General features: G+C 42.4%; 1 protein-coding gene across 1 annotated transcript; it reads right to left on the minus strand.

Annotated features, from left to right (window-relative positions):
• Window positions 1-237: 237 nt before the first annotated feature.
• On the minus strand, window positions 238-5280 carry CKS2 (CDC28 protein kinase regulatory subunit 2). The gene is made up of 3 exons (XM_019966636.2): window positions 5082-5280; window positions 2028-2155; window positions 238-711 (listed from the first exon to the last, which is right to left on the minus strand). Exons 1-3 carry the CDS (start codon window positions 5138-5140, stop codon window positions 659-661), a joined length of 240 nt encoding a protein of 79 aa, XP_019822195.1. The 5' UTR covers window positions 5141-5280; the 3' UTR covers window positions 238-658.
• Between the last annotated feature and the right edge of the window lie 11439 nt (window positions 5281-16719).

Genomic DNA, 16719 nt, shown 5'->3' on the forward strand with positions numbered 1-16719 from the left:
ATGGAGAAGAGAAATGGGGTTAAGTAGTTTCTCCCAAGGCAGTAATTACATAAATTAGTTAAGTAACCCAGAGTATTAAGTTGGGTTTCTTTTTGTTTACTTGGAGATTCTAAGACAATTCTCTAGGAACTAAACAACAGAGCTATAAAATCTACCTTGGCTCTATCAAACTTATCCCTAGTTCTTAGTATCTTCATAAGTGAATTTAAATGGTACCCGGAATCACAACCAAGCTGATAGGTTTAAACCCACTTAACATTTTATTTCTTTGAAGTGAATTTATTTCCTCAGGACTATAAAACTGAAATCATCCAACATCCTCAACAGTCCCAAGTTAACCTTAAGAAAACAAACCTCAGTAACTTCAAAGAGTAATAAATGCAACGTACAAACTTTATTTAACAAAAGTAACAGATAATGTCAAACAGGCACTTATATTAAAAGAAAAACTGACTAGAAGAAATTTTTATCTTAAAACACCTTACAGTAACCTACTTGCAGTTGCATTTAACTGAGCTCTGTTGCTGTGAAGAATACAGCTCATGCACAGGTATGGATGAACAATTTGTACATTTTTCAAGTATTCACTGAATACTACCTTATATACACATATACATTAAATTTGAGAAAGATTTAATTGATGATCCCCAGATAAGCTTCATTTTTGTTGATCTTTTGGAAGAGGCCGTCTAAAGAGAAGGATGTGTGGTTCTGTGGAAACAAAATGTTTTATATTAATATGGTTAATTTTCATTCCTTCAACAAAAAATTATAAGAATTCTCAATTGAACCAAAATAAAGTAAATCCACAGTCAACTGATGTTATTTATTAAGGTATCTGAAATTTTGCTTTTAAGTTACTATCAACAATAAACAAGAAATCAACATTAACAATGAGAATTTCCCCCCAGTTAATTTTACACACTCTGGAGAAAACGAAAGTAAAGAAGTCATTTGAGAAGGGTTTCTATCTTTAGAATCTCAATTCCAATGAAAAGTAAAGAAAAAGGTTATCTGTTGTGGGGAAAACAGTTAACACCTCATTAAAAAACCGTAGGTCCCAGGGGCCCTCCTGGTAGATTCTGTTTCAGTAGATGGAGGACTGAGTAGGAACCTACAGGTAAGGTCCTCAGTTGCTTTGTATTATCTGGAGAAAGACCTTTTTAATATAATTACATGCTCCGATCCCAAGATAGTTACAAGTTTGAGTTTTTGCTGCTGATGCTTTTCTTTAAAAGTATAAATCAAGATAGCTTTAGCTTTATCTAATTCATATCATTAAGTTATGGCTCAGTTGGTAAAGATCCACCTGCAATACAGGAGATCTGGGTTCGATTCCTGACCTGGGTCAGGAAGATTCCCTGGAGAAGGAAATGGCAACCCACTCCAGTATTCTTGCCTGGGAAATCCCATGAACAGAGGAGCCTGGCACACTACAGTTCATGGGGTCGCAAAGAATCAGACATGACTGAGTGACTAAACCATCACACTTAATTCAGCTTCTATGCCTTCAAATTTTATTCAAAGCAATAAATCCTTTTAGATTTATTGATAACCCCCAAACACCATGGAGTTTCTTAGTCTAGCTTACTAATAGTTTACCAATAATCTAGAAAACTGTTCACTTCAAATTGCATCAGTTTCTATACTTAGAACTCCTAGACACACAACCCTAAATTAAGTTCTTAGTTTTCAAATAGACACCAGAATTCTAAATATATTTACGGCAAAATACTTCAAGATACTACTAGCAATGACACAGATTTTAAAATAGAATAACCTGTTTGTTTCTTTTTTTACTTCATAGGTTATTTTTGCAGATACAAGAATGCATTCTTTTCACTATGTAAACTGTTGTTTACTATAAAATTAGAACCCTCTCTAGGAAGTCATTCAAAAATAGTCAAGCTTATCACTTACTTAGGATATCACTTACTTAGGGATATCATTGAAACATCAGTATTACTAACAGATTTTCAACAACCACTATTTATTTTCAGTCAATTAATGCTTCTCTAAAAACTTACCTGGTTCATGAATCATGTAATGAACCCAGCCTAGACTCTGTTGGACACCAAGTCTCCTCCACTCCTCTTCAGACATCAGATGGGTTTTTGGTACTTGTTTGGAAAGTTCTCTGGGTAACATGACATGTCTGTTAAAAAAAATATAGCCAAATATTAGTACTCTATGTGGATATGCCTTTCCTACAATTATGGTTGCTTTACACATCCATCTTTAGGACACTTAAAAAAGCAACCCTGTTACATTATCACTGGCATCAATCTTAAGAACTACTTAAGTAGTTCGACCACCTTTAATTCTTACTTTTGATGGCCTGTGTTCAAATTAGAAATTAGAATATGTACTCCAAAAGTACAAAGCATTTTATTTACGATTAACATTTTTCCCTAATAGAGACTGCTTGCTAATTGTCTCAATCTTCTTCAGGAATAGAACCTCAAAAACTAAGTGGGACACATGGTTATCCAAAACACCCCAGCCTCCCCTGCAGCTACCTCTGATCACATGACTAAATCGACCAATAGGATAAAAGCAGAAAATATGCACCTTATGGAAAGCATCCTAAAAAGAAAAGAGCATGCCCATTTTCATTTTTCGCCTTCCTGTTGGTTACAAAGCAGATTGATGTGATCAGGGAGCAAGAGAAGTCATCTAAGACCATAGCTGCTGCTGCTGCTAAGTCGCTTCACTTGTGTCCAACTCTGTATACCCCATAGACTGCAGCCCACCAGGCTCCCCGGGTCCCTGGAATTCTCCAGGCAAGAACACTGGAGTGGTTGGGTTGCCATTTCCTTCTCCAATGCATGAAAGCGAAAAGTGAAAGTGAAGTCGTGTCCGACTCTTCGTGACCCCATGGACTGTAGCCTACCAGATTCCTCCATCCATGGGATTTTCCAGGCAAGAGTACTGGAGTGGGTTGCCATTTCCTTCTCCACTAAGACCACAGAAGTAATCATAAATTGAGAATGGTCCCCGATTGTAAGAGCTGCAAATAACCTATTACCTGATTTCTATCTTCTACCTAATTGTTGATTAGTCTCAAGAGAAATGTACAGTGCTTTTGTACACATCTTATGTATACCCTACAAAATACAGCAATATTTTATGTTTAAGTGGAAGTCACATCCCTACCTTAACCATAAACCATAGAAATAGTCTAACCATCATCAAGATTTGATCACAAGGGAAAAATCTGTAAGTAGCTTCAATCAGATGGAGAATCTACATGTATTTGTTTTCCCCCTGCATGGGTATATATTGGGCTTCCCTGGTGGCTCAGAAGGTAAAGAATCTACCTGCAACGTGGAAGACCCAGGTTTGATCTTTGGGTCAGGAAGATCCCCTCCAGAAAGGAATGGCAGCCACTCCAGTATTCTTGCCTGGAGAATCCCATGAACAGAGGAGCCTGGTGGCCTACAGTCCATGGGGTCACAAAGAGTCGGACACGGACTAAACAACTAACACTTTCACACTTTCTAACTACATATAAGGAGAATTGTTCCCCAAAGTTAACTGTCAGTACCAAGTGCTTTTCATGGAGGGTGTCGAGGTAAAGAAGGCAATAACAGTACAAACAACAAAGGAGCTACTAAGATAACATTGCAGGATACAATTAAATTTCCTTCTCTGAAGATTACTGCCCTGTTTCATAAAAGTTTAAAGTAGCTTGGTCAAGAAACAACAGCTTTAATACTGGATTAAATATTAATCCAGATTTTAGTAAGATTGTAGTTATATTCTGTCCATTACTGCATATCCCCAGCTTCTTGGTCAGCATCACATAATTGAACATTATTATCAACACATTACAGGATTAGAACTGTGTAGTATATAAAAATAAGACAATTGACTTCAAACAAAGAGACTTTTCCAATGCAATTAGGTATTACTAATCTGCAAGGCTGCCCAGAGAAATCATCAATTTTTCTCCAGAGAATACAGATTTACAAGACATTAGGGAGAGAGGAAAAAAAGGAGACCGACCCGCTGTTACTGAATGTACGCTTTCTAACTCAAATAGCTTTCTTGGAAATCTAAAAGGAGAGCATCTTGGAAATCTAAAAGGATAGCAGACAGAAAAGGTCACTGTTTGGCCCCGCCTACACGTTAGCAGTTTCCCAGGATGCAGCGTCCTAGTCACCACCCAGGAGGACTGGGCGGAGCTGGTGTTTGAAGCCACACCCTAGTTAAGTCTCCGGTAAGCGTTAAGGCCATTAAGTTTAAGAGTTCCTTTCCTCCCACAATCCAATTTGCTTATCTAACACATTTAGGAACTACGCTCTAGTTCCAGCACATAATGATGCAGAAGCCAAAACAACAACAACAAAAAAAAAGCCTCAAAGCAAAAAATTTGGCCGATATAAACTAACAGAAAAAAAAAATTAGTCTCAAATGGAAGCCCCTTCAATATTAACCCAAGGTTACCACGCACCAGCACCCGCTCAAAGTCGCCATACCCACACTACACATTCAAATCCCAAGCAAGCTCGTTTTGGGGGGGATTCCCCCGCAAACTAATTTTTAGTGCCATCAACTTCAAAAGAGTTTCTCTGGCGACGTTACCTGACCAAAATCGCCCTTCCGACCGCCCCTCGCCCGCTGTGACTGGGGTGGGGGGCGTTTGCCTGAATGCCATGTAGGCCGAAATTTTTAGGAACAGCTGGGCTTTTATGCAGGCGTCGACTCTCCGCGCCAGGCTTCAGCCTCGCCGGGCCCCTTTAGGCCCTCGGTCCCTTTCCTTTAGGGCGGCAACTCTGCACCAGAAGCGGCCCCTTCTGCGCTCCAGCTTCGTCCCCCTCACAGACAGGAACAAAGAGCGGAAGGCGGCCGGGCCGGCCCGCCAGACGAGGAGAGGCGCGCGCTCCCACCCCGGCGGCCCGACCCCAACACAACAGCGACTCCCGGCTGGCCCCCGACCTGACCTCCGGATCCCAACCCTAACCCCAGCCCCAAGCTCTTCGACCCCGACTCTGGGTCCCAGGTTCTCTCCCCTGACCGGAGTTCCAGCTCAGGCTCGCCCGAGGCTGCGGCCGAGGTAGGCTGTCCGGCCTGCTCACCGGTATTCGTAGTGTTCATCGAAGTACTTGTCCGAGTAGTAGATCTGCTTATGGGCCATCCTGCAGGTGGGCGGTGGGCAGCAGCTGACTAGAGCGAAGCGAGGCGAAGACAGGGCGCAGGTGAGGGAACGTCCGGGTCAGGTGAAGGCAACGACTCGACTGAGACCAACCGACCGTACGCCGAACGAGCCAGGTTTGAATCCGACAGCCCGCCGCTGATTGGGTAACGATGTCGACCAATCACCTTCCGCGCATCCTGCGGGGGGGGTGGGGGGGGTTGCAACCGGCTCCTAGCCTATCGTCACCGCCTTTCTGTGGCGTTTGCACAAGATTAGCCAATCAGAGGCCTGTTGCGAGGTCGTCCCAGGAAAGAAGTGATGATTGGCGTGGCGTGGGGGCGGGGAGCTCCTAACGAGAAGGGAGTGACCATGGAAGGGCGGAACCAGGACGTTAGGGGCCATAGGGCGCGTGCGCAGGGGTTTAGAAGGTTCCAGGTCCGCTGAGCCGTTTGGACAGCCAGGCTGCGGGAGGGGTACGGTATCGCGAGGTTTGGCGAGGCCCGGGAGTGGGAGGGGGCTGCCTGTAGAGCTGTCGTCGGTTTGTCGGCGCACCCTCAGCTGCCGGTGCTACGTGACTGAAGTACGTGGGAGGTGAGGAATTCCGGCAGCCCTGCTGCTGCTAAGTCGCTTCAGTCGTGTCTGACTCTGTGCTATCCCATAGACGGAAGCCCACCAGGCTCCCCCGTCCCTGGGATTCTCCAGGCAAGAACACTGGAGTGGGTTGCCATTTCCTTCTCCAGTGCATGAAAGTGAAGTCGCTCAGTCGTGTCCGACTCATAGCGACCCCATGGACTACAGCCTACCAGGCTCCTCCATCCGTGGGATTTTCCAGGCAAGAGTACTGGAGTGCGGTGCCATTGCCTTCTCCGCCAGCAGCCCTAGACTGAGGGAAAGACAGAGAAAGAGGGAAGAGTGAGGGGAAGAGCCTTAACCCGGGCGCGCCCAGCCGTTCTGTGGCGTAGAGATCCGGAAAGCCAAAGTTGTGCCGGGACGTGAGGAAGACGTCAGAATACCCCACCGCGGCGAGGCCGCATGGAGTATCCCGGAACCTCGCCGCAGAGTGCTGCGGGGGTGCGGTGCAAGGCCGTTGCCCAGAGACCTCTGTTAGGGGAAAATTGTCTTCCCACGCCGTTCGCACATTCTGACAGCTCTATAGATAGGCGTGTGTGCGAGCGTATGGGAAAATAAAAATTACTAAAATAATGATGTTTGGTAGAGGACGACGGTATTAAAAGTGATTTGTAAAAATTCCTTTGGCTTGTTACTCTTGAAATCTAATTTAAAATTAAGGTACTTGTAGGGGGTTCCCTGGTGGTCTAGTGGTTAGGCCTATGCGCTTTCAATGTCGTGGACCCTAGCTAGATCCCTGGTAGGGAACTAAGATCTCACATGCCCCGTGGCCAAGAAGAAAGTGTTTTTCACTTTTTCCACAATGAGCGTGTGGGTAGTGCAGCACAATACCGGTAAGAGCTTCATTGTCCTGCCACTGCTTCCCTCCCACGGGATGATCGTTTTATCCTTTGACTCTCAGCCTAAGGATTCCCTGTTCCGAAAGTCGTCTTCATCACCTGTTCGGAGGAAGTCCCCACCGTCCCCAATCCTCTCCATTCTTGCCCAGCAGTTGCACGCTCACTCGGGTACTGTGCCCCCACCCGCTCTATAACATATCTTCCAGTAAACCACTGTGGCAGGCATGTCTGTTTTGTGCACCACTTTATACCCGGCACGTAACGGTTCCTTGTGCTCCACTCCCTAATTTTCAAGCAACAATTAATTTTCAAGTAATGTATGCCTAAATAATTAAACATAATAATGTGCCGTAATAATAAAGTTGAGAATAAAGAGATTTTCCTGGTGATCCAATGATTAAGATTCTGAGCTTCTCCTGTAGGGGATACGGGGTTGGATCCCTGGTGGGGCAGGTAAGATCCTGCCCATGCCAAACATCAGGGCCAAAAAAAAAAAAGATATAAATAAACCTTTATGAGAGACGGTTAAGGAAATCACTAACTTTTTGGCAGAACTTAGGAAAGAAAATCTTACTAAGAGGTATGCAAGAGACTGCTGTGAAAAATCTCAAACAGAAAAGCAGAATAGTAATAAAATCAGCTTCCATAGACCAGTTGCTCACCTTCAGCTGTTAACATTGGCCCATCTTGTTTCAACTCTTCCCCTTTTCCCTATAATATCTTTAAAGAGAGTCCAAATAAAATGTCATTTCACTCTGAGATAATACATTTTTGTATATATCAGTACACAGTATAGAGTCTCAAGAAAAACTTTAAAAATATTTTAGCACCATGTCATTTCTACACTAGTGATTCCTCTTTTTTCTCTAATAGTTGTTTTCTACTTGGTCTTTCTGTCTTTCCTTCATCTGCTTCCCCCTACCTGTCTTCCTGTACTGGCTCAAGAAGCCAGAGAAAAACTGAAGAGTCCTATGCCAATTAACCAATTAGAGCAGTAATTGAAAGTCCAACTGTATGGTAACAGCTGCATAAGGGTGAACAGGAAAAAACGTTGAACTATATACTTAAAAAGGGTGAGCTGTATGTATGGGACATGAATATTTCAGCTCAAATTAAATTTTCAAGAAAGAAAAACCACTGGACATATATGGCTTTACAGAAAAGTTTTACCAAGCTTCCAAGTTCTACCAAGAGTTTATTTCATAGAATAAAGTCTTCTGCTCTATAAGAATTTATTAGGCAAGAATAATATTGATTCAAAAAAAAAAAAACACACAAGAAAGTAGATGTCCCTTTCACTCAAAGACATACATGTAAAAATTTCAAATAAAATGCTGGCTAACGGAATCCTATTGTGTTTCTTAAAAGGATGATTTTACTATCTCCAAATGTAAGAATAGTTTAATATTAGAAAATTTGTTGGTCTAATTCACCACATTAACAGTGTAAAGGAGAAAAAAATGATCCTCCCAATGGATGCAGGGAAAAAAGTTTGCTAAAATTCAATGCTCCTATAATCAGCAGTAAAGAACCTACCTGCACTGCAGCAGGAGCCTCAGGTTCAATTCCTGTGTGGAGAACCCCTGAAGAAGGAAATGACAATCCTTTCCAGTATTCCTGCATGGAAAATCCCACTGACAGTCCAAGGGGTCGCAAAAGAGTCGCACACGACTTAAAAACTCAACAACAACAATGGATGCAGGAAAAAAATTGCTAAAATTAATTACTCCTATAATACAAACTCTTAGTAAACCTACCACTCACTGGTGATACCACTCTTAGCAATTAGAAGTAAGAGGAAGCTTTGTTAACCTTGTAAATCTATCTGTAAAAAACGTAATTCTTATGAGAAAACATTGGAAGCATTCTCTTTAAAATGTTCTTTTGTCTCCAATTAGATTGAACAATGTTTGAAAATCAGCACAATTAAGAGAGGTTTAAGACAAATTAGTAAGAGAGAAACAATTGTTTGTGACTGATGTAATCATCTATATGTATAAGATTAATATCCAAGGTCTATTGCATTCCTGTACACCAGAAACAATAACTAGAAAACCTATTTAAAAATAATGTATCAGCATCAAATGTTACGTACCTAGAAATAAGCCTAATAAAGGATATGCAAAATTATGAAACTTTGAAAAACATAAATGAAGTCTTGAATAAATGGGCAAATATACTGTGTTCTTGCTTAGGAAGACTCAGTATGGTTAAAATATAAATTATTTCCAAATAGATTGTAGAGTTAGTCTAATTCCAATAAAAGTCCCACATTCAAAGGACTTAACTTGACTCTAAAATAATATGAATAAGGAAATGGCTAAGAATAGCAAAGACACTTAATGGACTCTAGCAGATCATGATTTATTAAGAAGCTATGAACTAAGCTAGTGCAGGTGATGGAATTCCAGTTGAGCTATTTCAAATCCTAAAAGATGACACTGTTAAAGTACTGCATTCATTATGCCAGCAAATTTGGAAAACTCAGCAGTGGCCACAGGACTGGAAAAGGTCAGTTTTCATTCCAATCCCAAAGAAAGGCAATGCCAAAGAATGTTCAAGCTACCACACAATTGCACTCATCTCATACACTAGCAAAGTAATGGTTAAAATTCTCCAAGCAAGGCTTCAACAGTACGTGAACCGAGAAATTCCAGATGTTCAAGCTGCATTTAGAAAAACCGGAAGAACCAGAGATCAAATTGCCAACATCTGCTGGATCATCGAAAAAGCAAAAGAGTTCCAGAAAAACATCTACTTCTGCTTTATTGACTATGCCAAAGACTGACTGTGTGGATCACAACAAACTCTGGAAAATTCTGAAAGAGATTGGAATACCAGACCACCTGACCTGCCTCCTGAGAAATCTGTATGCAGGTAAGGAAGGAACAGTTCGAACTGGACATGTAACAACAGACTGGTTCCAAATCAGGAAAGAAGTACATCAAGGCTGTATACTGTCACCCTGCTTATTTAACTTATATGCAGAGTACATCATGAGAAACGCTGGATGAAGCACAAGCTGGAATCAAGATTGCTGGGAGAAATATCAATAACCTCAGATATGCAGATGACACCACCCTTATGGCAGAAAGTGAAAAAGAACTAAAGAGCCTCTTGATGAAAGTGAAAGAGGAGAGTGAAAAAGTTGGCTTAAAGCTCCACGTTCAGAAAACGAAGATCATGGCATCCAGTCCCATCACTTCATGGCAAATATATGAAGAAACAGTGGAAACAGTGGCAGACTTTATTTTTGGGGCTCCAAAACCACTGCAGATGGTGACTGCAGCCATGAAATTAAAAGACACTACTCTTTGGAAGAAAAGTTATGACCAACCTAGACAGCATATTAAAAAACAGAGACATTACTTTGTCAACAAAGGTGCATCTAGTCAAGGTGATGGTTTTTCCAGTAGTCATGTATGGATGTGAGAGTTGGACTATAAAGGAAGCTGAGTGCCGAAGAATTGATGCTTTTGATCTATGGTGTTGGAGAAGATTCTTGAGAGTCCCTTGGTCAGCAAGGAGATCCAACCAATCCATCGTAAAGGAAATCAGTCCTGAATATTCATTGGAAGGACTGATGTTGAAGCTGAAACTCCAATACTTTGGCCACCTGATGCAGAGTTGACTCATTTGAAAAGACCCTGATGCTGGGAAGGATTAAAAGTGGGAGGAGAAGGTGACGACAGAGGATAAGATGGTTGGATGGCATCACTGATTCAATGGACATGAATTTGAGTAAACTCCAGGAGTTGGTGATGGACAGGGAGGCCTGGCGTGCTGCAGTCAATGGGGTCAAAAAGAGTCGAATACGACTGAGTGACTGAACTGAACTGAATTGAACTTACTAGCCTGGGAGATGAAAGCAATTGTCTGACGGTTAGCACATTCTTTGATTCTACCCTTCTTGGGAATTGGAATAAGGATTGACCGTTTCCAGTCCTGTGGCCACTGCTGGGTCTTCCAGGTTTGCTGACATAATAATGAATGCAAAACCTTGATGGCATTCTCCTTTAGGGATTTGAATAGTTCTCCTGGAATTTCATTAGATCCACTAGCTTTATTAACAGCAGTGTTTTTTAAGGACCACTTGACTTTACATTCCAGAATGTCTGCCTCTGGGTAACTAACCACACCATCATAGTAATCCAGTTCATTAAGATATTTTTATACAGTTCTTCCATGTATTCTTTCCATCTCTTCTTGATCTCTTTAGCGTCTACTAGGTCTCTACCACTTTTATCCTTTATTGTGCCCATCTTTGGGTGGAATGCTACCTTGACATATACAGTTTTCCTGAAGATATCTCTAGTCTTTCCCCTTTTGTTGTTTTCTTCTATTATTAAGCACTGTTCATTGAAGAAGACCTTGTCTCTTCCAGCTATTTTTTGGAACTCTGTTAAACTGGATGTACCTTTCCTTCTCGGAGAAGGCAATGGCACCCCACTCCAGTACTCTTGCCTGGAGAATCCCATGGGCGGAGGAGCCCGGTGGGCTGCAGTCCATGAGGTCGCTAAGAGTCGGGCACGACTGAGCGACTTCACTTTCACTTTTCACTTTCATGCATTGGAGAAGGAAATGGCAACCCACTCCAGTGTTCTTGCCTGGAGACTGCTGGGGACAGGGGAGCCTGGTGGGCTGCCGTCTATGGGGTCACACAGAGTCGGACACGACTGAAGCGACTTAGCAGCCCCTTTCCTTCTTTCCCTTGCTTTTTGCTTCTCTTCATTCTTCTGCTATTTGTAAGGCCTCCTCAGATAATCACTTTGCTTTCTTGCTCTTTTTTTTTGGGGGGGGGATGGTTTTGTTCTCCACTTCCCTTAAAATATTATGGACCTCTGTCCATTGTGCTTCAGGCACACTGTTAACTAGGTCTAGTCCCTTGAATCTATTCATTACCTCTACTGTGAATTCATATGGGACTTGATTTAAGTCATACCTGGTTGCCCTATTGCTTTCCCCAGTTTTCTTTAGTTTAAATCTGAATTTTGCTATGAGAAGCTGATGATCTGATCCCCAGTCAGCTCCAAGCCTTGTTTTTGCTGACTGTATACAGCTTCTCCATCTTTGGCTACAAAGAATGTAATCAGTTTGATTTCGATATTGACCATTTGGTGATGTCCATGTGTAAAGTCATCTCTTTTGTTATTGGAAAAATGTATTTGCTATGACTAGTGCATTCTCTTGGCAGAATTCAGTTAACTTTTGCCCTACTTCATCTTGTTCTCCAAGGCCAAACTTGCCTCTTAACTCAAGGTATATCTTGACTTCCTACTGCTGCATTCCAATCCCTGATGATGAATAGGACATCTTTTTTAGGTGTTAGTTCTAGGATTTCTTCTAGGTCTTCAAAGAACTGATCAACTTCGGCTTCTTCAGCATTGGTGGTAGGGGCATAGACTTGGATTACTGTGATGTTGAATGGCTTATCTTGGAAATGAACCGAGATCATTCTGTCACTTTTGAGGTTGCACCCAAGTACTGTATTTCAGACTCTTTTGTTAATTATGAGGATTATTTAATTTCTTCTATGGAATTCTTGCTCATAGTAATTGATGTAATGGTCATCTGAATTAATTTCACCCATCCCATCCATTTTAGTTCACTGATTTCTAGGATGCTTATTCTTACCATCTCCTGCTTGACCATGTCCAATTTCCCTTGATTCATGAACCTAACATTCCAGGTTCCTATACAATACTGTTCTTTGCAATATTGGATTTTACTTTCTTCACCAGACACATCCACACTGAGCATTGTATTCACTTTGGCCCAATTCCTTCATTCATTTTGGGGCTACTAGTAATTCTCCACTCCTCCCCAGTAGCATATTGGACCCCCTTCAGACTTGGGGCACTCATCTTTTGGTGTCGTATCTTTTTGGCCTTTTATACAGTTCATGAGATTCTCATGGCAAGTGCTAGGGTTTAAGGAGATCTGTGCCAGGAACAGGGTCAAAGACCAAATATGTATTGCTTTCATAAATCACAGTATCACAATATGAAGTATCAAAAAGCCCAATGGGATTGGTAAATCATGCTGGCCTGAAAAAAACCCATTTTAAGTGCTATCATAGTGTGTTGAAGTGATGATTGGTTTCAGCGAAACAATATCACATTAAATTTAAGTCAATTTAATTTCTATTTAAACTGAAATTAGTTTGCATTTAGCATTTTGTTTTCTTTGTATAAAAGTTTTAAACTTTATTCTATTTTGTGTATTTAAGTAACATTATAGTAAAAATGGGTTTTTTTCCCCCCTAGTATAATGGATGTAAAGTTAACACTGGTAGTTGAGGGGATCTATTTACTTTCAAAAGGGATCTGTACACTTCTTACATTTGAAAATCCCTGCTAAAATATAGGGCTATCTCATTCTGGTCAGCCATGAGGCACAGCCTCTGGACACCCTTTACCTCATGGTCTTGATGCCAAAAACTTGACCACAAGTTTAAGTGCACTGATGCCAAATAAAATCTTGGAGACAGAGTTTTGGATGAAATGAAAAAGAATACCTTTATTGCTTTAGCAGGCAAAGGGGGACACAGACTTGTGCCCTGAAAAACCGTGTGTACCAACCCAGGAGGATTTAGTGAGAAATTTTTTTAGCAATCATTCAAGGAAGGAGGTGCTGATAAGGATTCGGTGTGCAGAGCCTGCACTCCTTTAATCTGGCCTCAGGTGGTCTTCTCTGTAATGCTAATATCTTTTACTTGTTGAGCTCTTAGTTCTATATTGGGCTGCGTGCTAAATCACTTCAGTCCTGTCTCACTTTTTGCAACCCTATGGACTGTCGCCCTCCAGGCCCCTCTGTCCATGGAATTCTCCAAGCAAGAATACTTAAGTGGGTAGTCATTCCCTTCTCCAGAGGATCTTCCCAACTCAGGGATCAAACCAGGTCTCCTGCATTGCAGGTGAGTTCTTTATTGTCTGAGCCACCAGGAAAGCCCCTTTAGTTCTATAAAGAACTCAAATATATTGTTATATGTATCCCTTGAGAGGAGAGTGAAAAAGTTGGCTTAAAACTCAATATTCAGAAAACTAAGATCATGGCATCCAGTTCCATCACTTCATGGCAAATAGATGGGGCAACAATGGAAACAGTGACAGACTTTATTTTCTTGGGCTCCAAAATCAACGCAGATGGTGACCACAGCCATGAAATGAAAAGACACTTTTTGGAAGAAAAGCTATGACCAACCTAGATAGCGTATTAAAAAGCAGAGACATTATTTTGCCAACAGAGGTCCGTCTAGTCAAAGTTATGGTTGTTCTGGTAGTCATATATGGATGTGACAGTTGGGCTATAAAGAAAGCTGAGGCCAAAGAATTGATGCTTTTGAATGGTGGTGTTGGAGAAGATTCTTGAGAGTCTCTTGGACTGCAAGGAGGTCAAACCAGTCCATCCTAAAGCAAATCAGTCCTGAAGATTCACTGGAAGGACTGATGCTGAAGCTGAACTCCAGTACTTTGTTTGGCCACCTGATTCGAAGAACTGACTCATTGGAAAAAACCCTGATGCTGGGAAAGATTGAAAGCAGGAAGAGAAGGGGGTGACAGAGGATGAGATGGTTGGATGGCATCAATGACTCAATGGACATGAGTTTGAGTAAGCTCCGGGAGTTGGTGACACACAGGGAAGCCTGCCATGCTGCAGTCCATGTGGTAGCAAGAGTCGGACACAACCGAGCAACTGAACTGAACTGAGACAGAACCAGGACCCTGCCCCAGGGCTGCACTGTTTCTTGGCTGCCCCAATGTTGTCTCTGTATCCCTTCCCTTCCCTGATTAGCAACTGTTCTAATCTACCCTTTGGGACTCAGGGAAGGTGGTGGAGGCTGGAGTCTATTCCCTACAAACAAGAAATGAGGAAACAGAAAGGCTTCTATTCCCAGGAGCTGCACGAAAATCCTATGAATGGAGGAGTCTGGTAGGCTGCAGTGCATGGGGTTGCTAAGAATCGGACAAGACTGAGCGACTTCACTTTCACTTTTCACTTTCATGCATTGGAGAAGGAAATGGCAACCCACTCCAGTGTTCTTGCCTGGAGAATCCCGGAGACGGGGGAGCCTGGTGGGCTGCCGTCTGGGGTCGCACAGAGTCGGACACAACTGAAGCGACTTAGCAGAAGCAGCACAGGGGCAGAGCCTCCTGGAACTTGGCTGCATGCAGACTGCTAGGCTGTGTGCACAGGTACTGGGTGTATCCTGTGTTAACTCATGCAAATCTTCCCTCAAGACAGGAAAATTTCACATTTGAAGGCTGAGAAGTGCCCTCAGTTAAACAGATTTTTCTACTAGTTCCCAGCTGAAATATTGTACTATGTGGTCACAAAGGTTTTGATTTGGAGGTGGAGAGGAAGGAGGAGTAAATTTATCTTACCTGGAGTGGAGGGGGGATGGCCCCAGGTAAACTTCAGGGAAAAAGTGATGTCTGTTGCTTCCAGGGTGAGGAGTGGGGATTTGCTAAATGGAAGAAAATTCTGGAAGAACGTTCCCCTCAGAAAATGCAAAAAGACCCAATAATCCTGGGGTCATGAGCAACAAACCTTAGTCATGGTACTGTGAAGATCTTTAAAAAGAAGAGGAGGATGACAACTGGGGTGATCATTCATTTATCTGAGCATTACAAGGTTCTGGACAGCGCTGAGAGCTACAGTTGTGCCTCTGGGAATCCACGACCTGGATGCAGTGATGTCCCCATTTCTGAGTCTGTTAAATATTTCGGGAAGTCATTTTTGCATACCGAATCATAGGCAAAAAGTTTTTCTTTATCTGTTCTGACACTTTGGTAAAATGTGTGACAAATTTCCACACAATTTACTTAACTAATTTCAAATGGGGAAATTCTACTTATGAAGATGAGAAACTGGACAACACCTTAACCAAGTCATCAAAGGCACATCACCCATACAGAGCAGACGGAAATCACGTGTCTTCAGATGTGCAACCCTGCGAAGGTCACGCCACCACTTAAGCCGAAAATACACAGCCTGAATCTCCCGGGGAGGAGACATCAAAAGGAAATGGATGGGTAGTCTTTAAAATAAATGAACAACAGTATTAAAAATAGTTAATATGGGGTTTCCTGGGAAACCCCATGCAAAAGTGACTTCCCGAAATACTTAACAGACTCAGAAATGGGGACATCACTGCATCCAGGTCATGCAGTGGTAAAGAATGTACCTGCCAATGCAGGAAACATGGGTTTGACCCCTGGATGGGGAAGATCCCACATGCTGTGGGGCAACTAAGACCATGTGCCACAACGACTGAGCCTGAACTCTAGGGTTCATGCTCCACAAGAGAAGCCACTGCAATGAAGCCACACACTGCAACTAGAGAGTAGCTCCTGCTTGCTGCAGCTAGAGACAAGACCGTGCATCAGTGAAGACCCAGTACAGCCGAAAATAAACCAAAAAAATTTTTTAAAAAGTGTTGATAAGAAAGACAACATTTGAGAAACAGTTTCAGGTTAAAGAAGCCAAAGGGATATGACAACTAAATGCAGTATGTGATCCTGAATCAGGAAAGAGAAAAAAAAACTGCAAAAGACATTTTTGAGACTTTTGAAGGATGGTAGATCATATAAAGTGTTGATGTTAAAGTTCCTGAATTTGGTAAGTATACTATGGTTAGAATATTTTTTACTATTTATGGTAAAGAATCTGCCTGTAAGTGGGAGACCTAGGTTCGATCCCTGGGTTGGGAAGATTCCCTGGAGAAGGGAATTTCTACCCACTCCAGTATTCTGGTACAGTCCGTGGGATCGCAAAGAGTAGGACATGACTGAGTGGCTTTCCCTCCACTTCACTTCACTATGGTTAGGTAAATTGTGTCTTCACTCTTAAGAAATACATACTTCAGTTAAAGATAAAGGAGCATGTCCTCAGTTCAGTTCAGTTCAGGTGCTCAGTCATGTCCGACTCTGTGACCCCATGAATCGCAGCACACCAGGCCTCCCTGTCCATCACCAACTCCCGGAGTTCACCCAAACTCATGTGCATCTAGTCGGTGATGCCATCCAGCCACCTCTGTTGTCCCCTTCTCCTCCTGCCCCCAATCCCTCCCAGCATCAGAGTCTTCTCCAATGAGTCAGCTCTTCGCCT

This window comes from Bos indicus, chromosome 8 (genome assembly GCF_029378745.1).
Source record: "Bos indicus isolate NIAB-ARS_2022 breed Sahiwal x Tharparkar chromosome 8, NIAB-ARS_B.indTharparkar_mat_pri_1.0, whole genome shotgun sequence".
Taxonomy (NCBI): Eukaryota; Metazoa; Chordata; class Mammalia; order Artiodactyla; family Bovidae; genus Bos; species Bos indicus.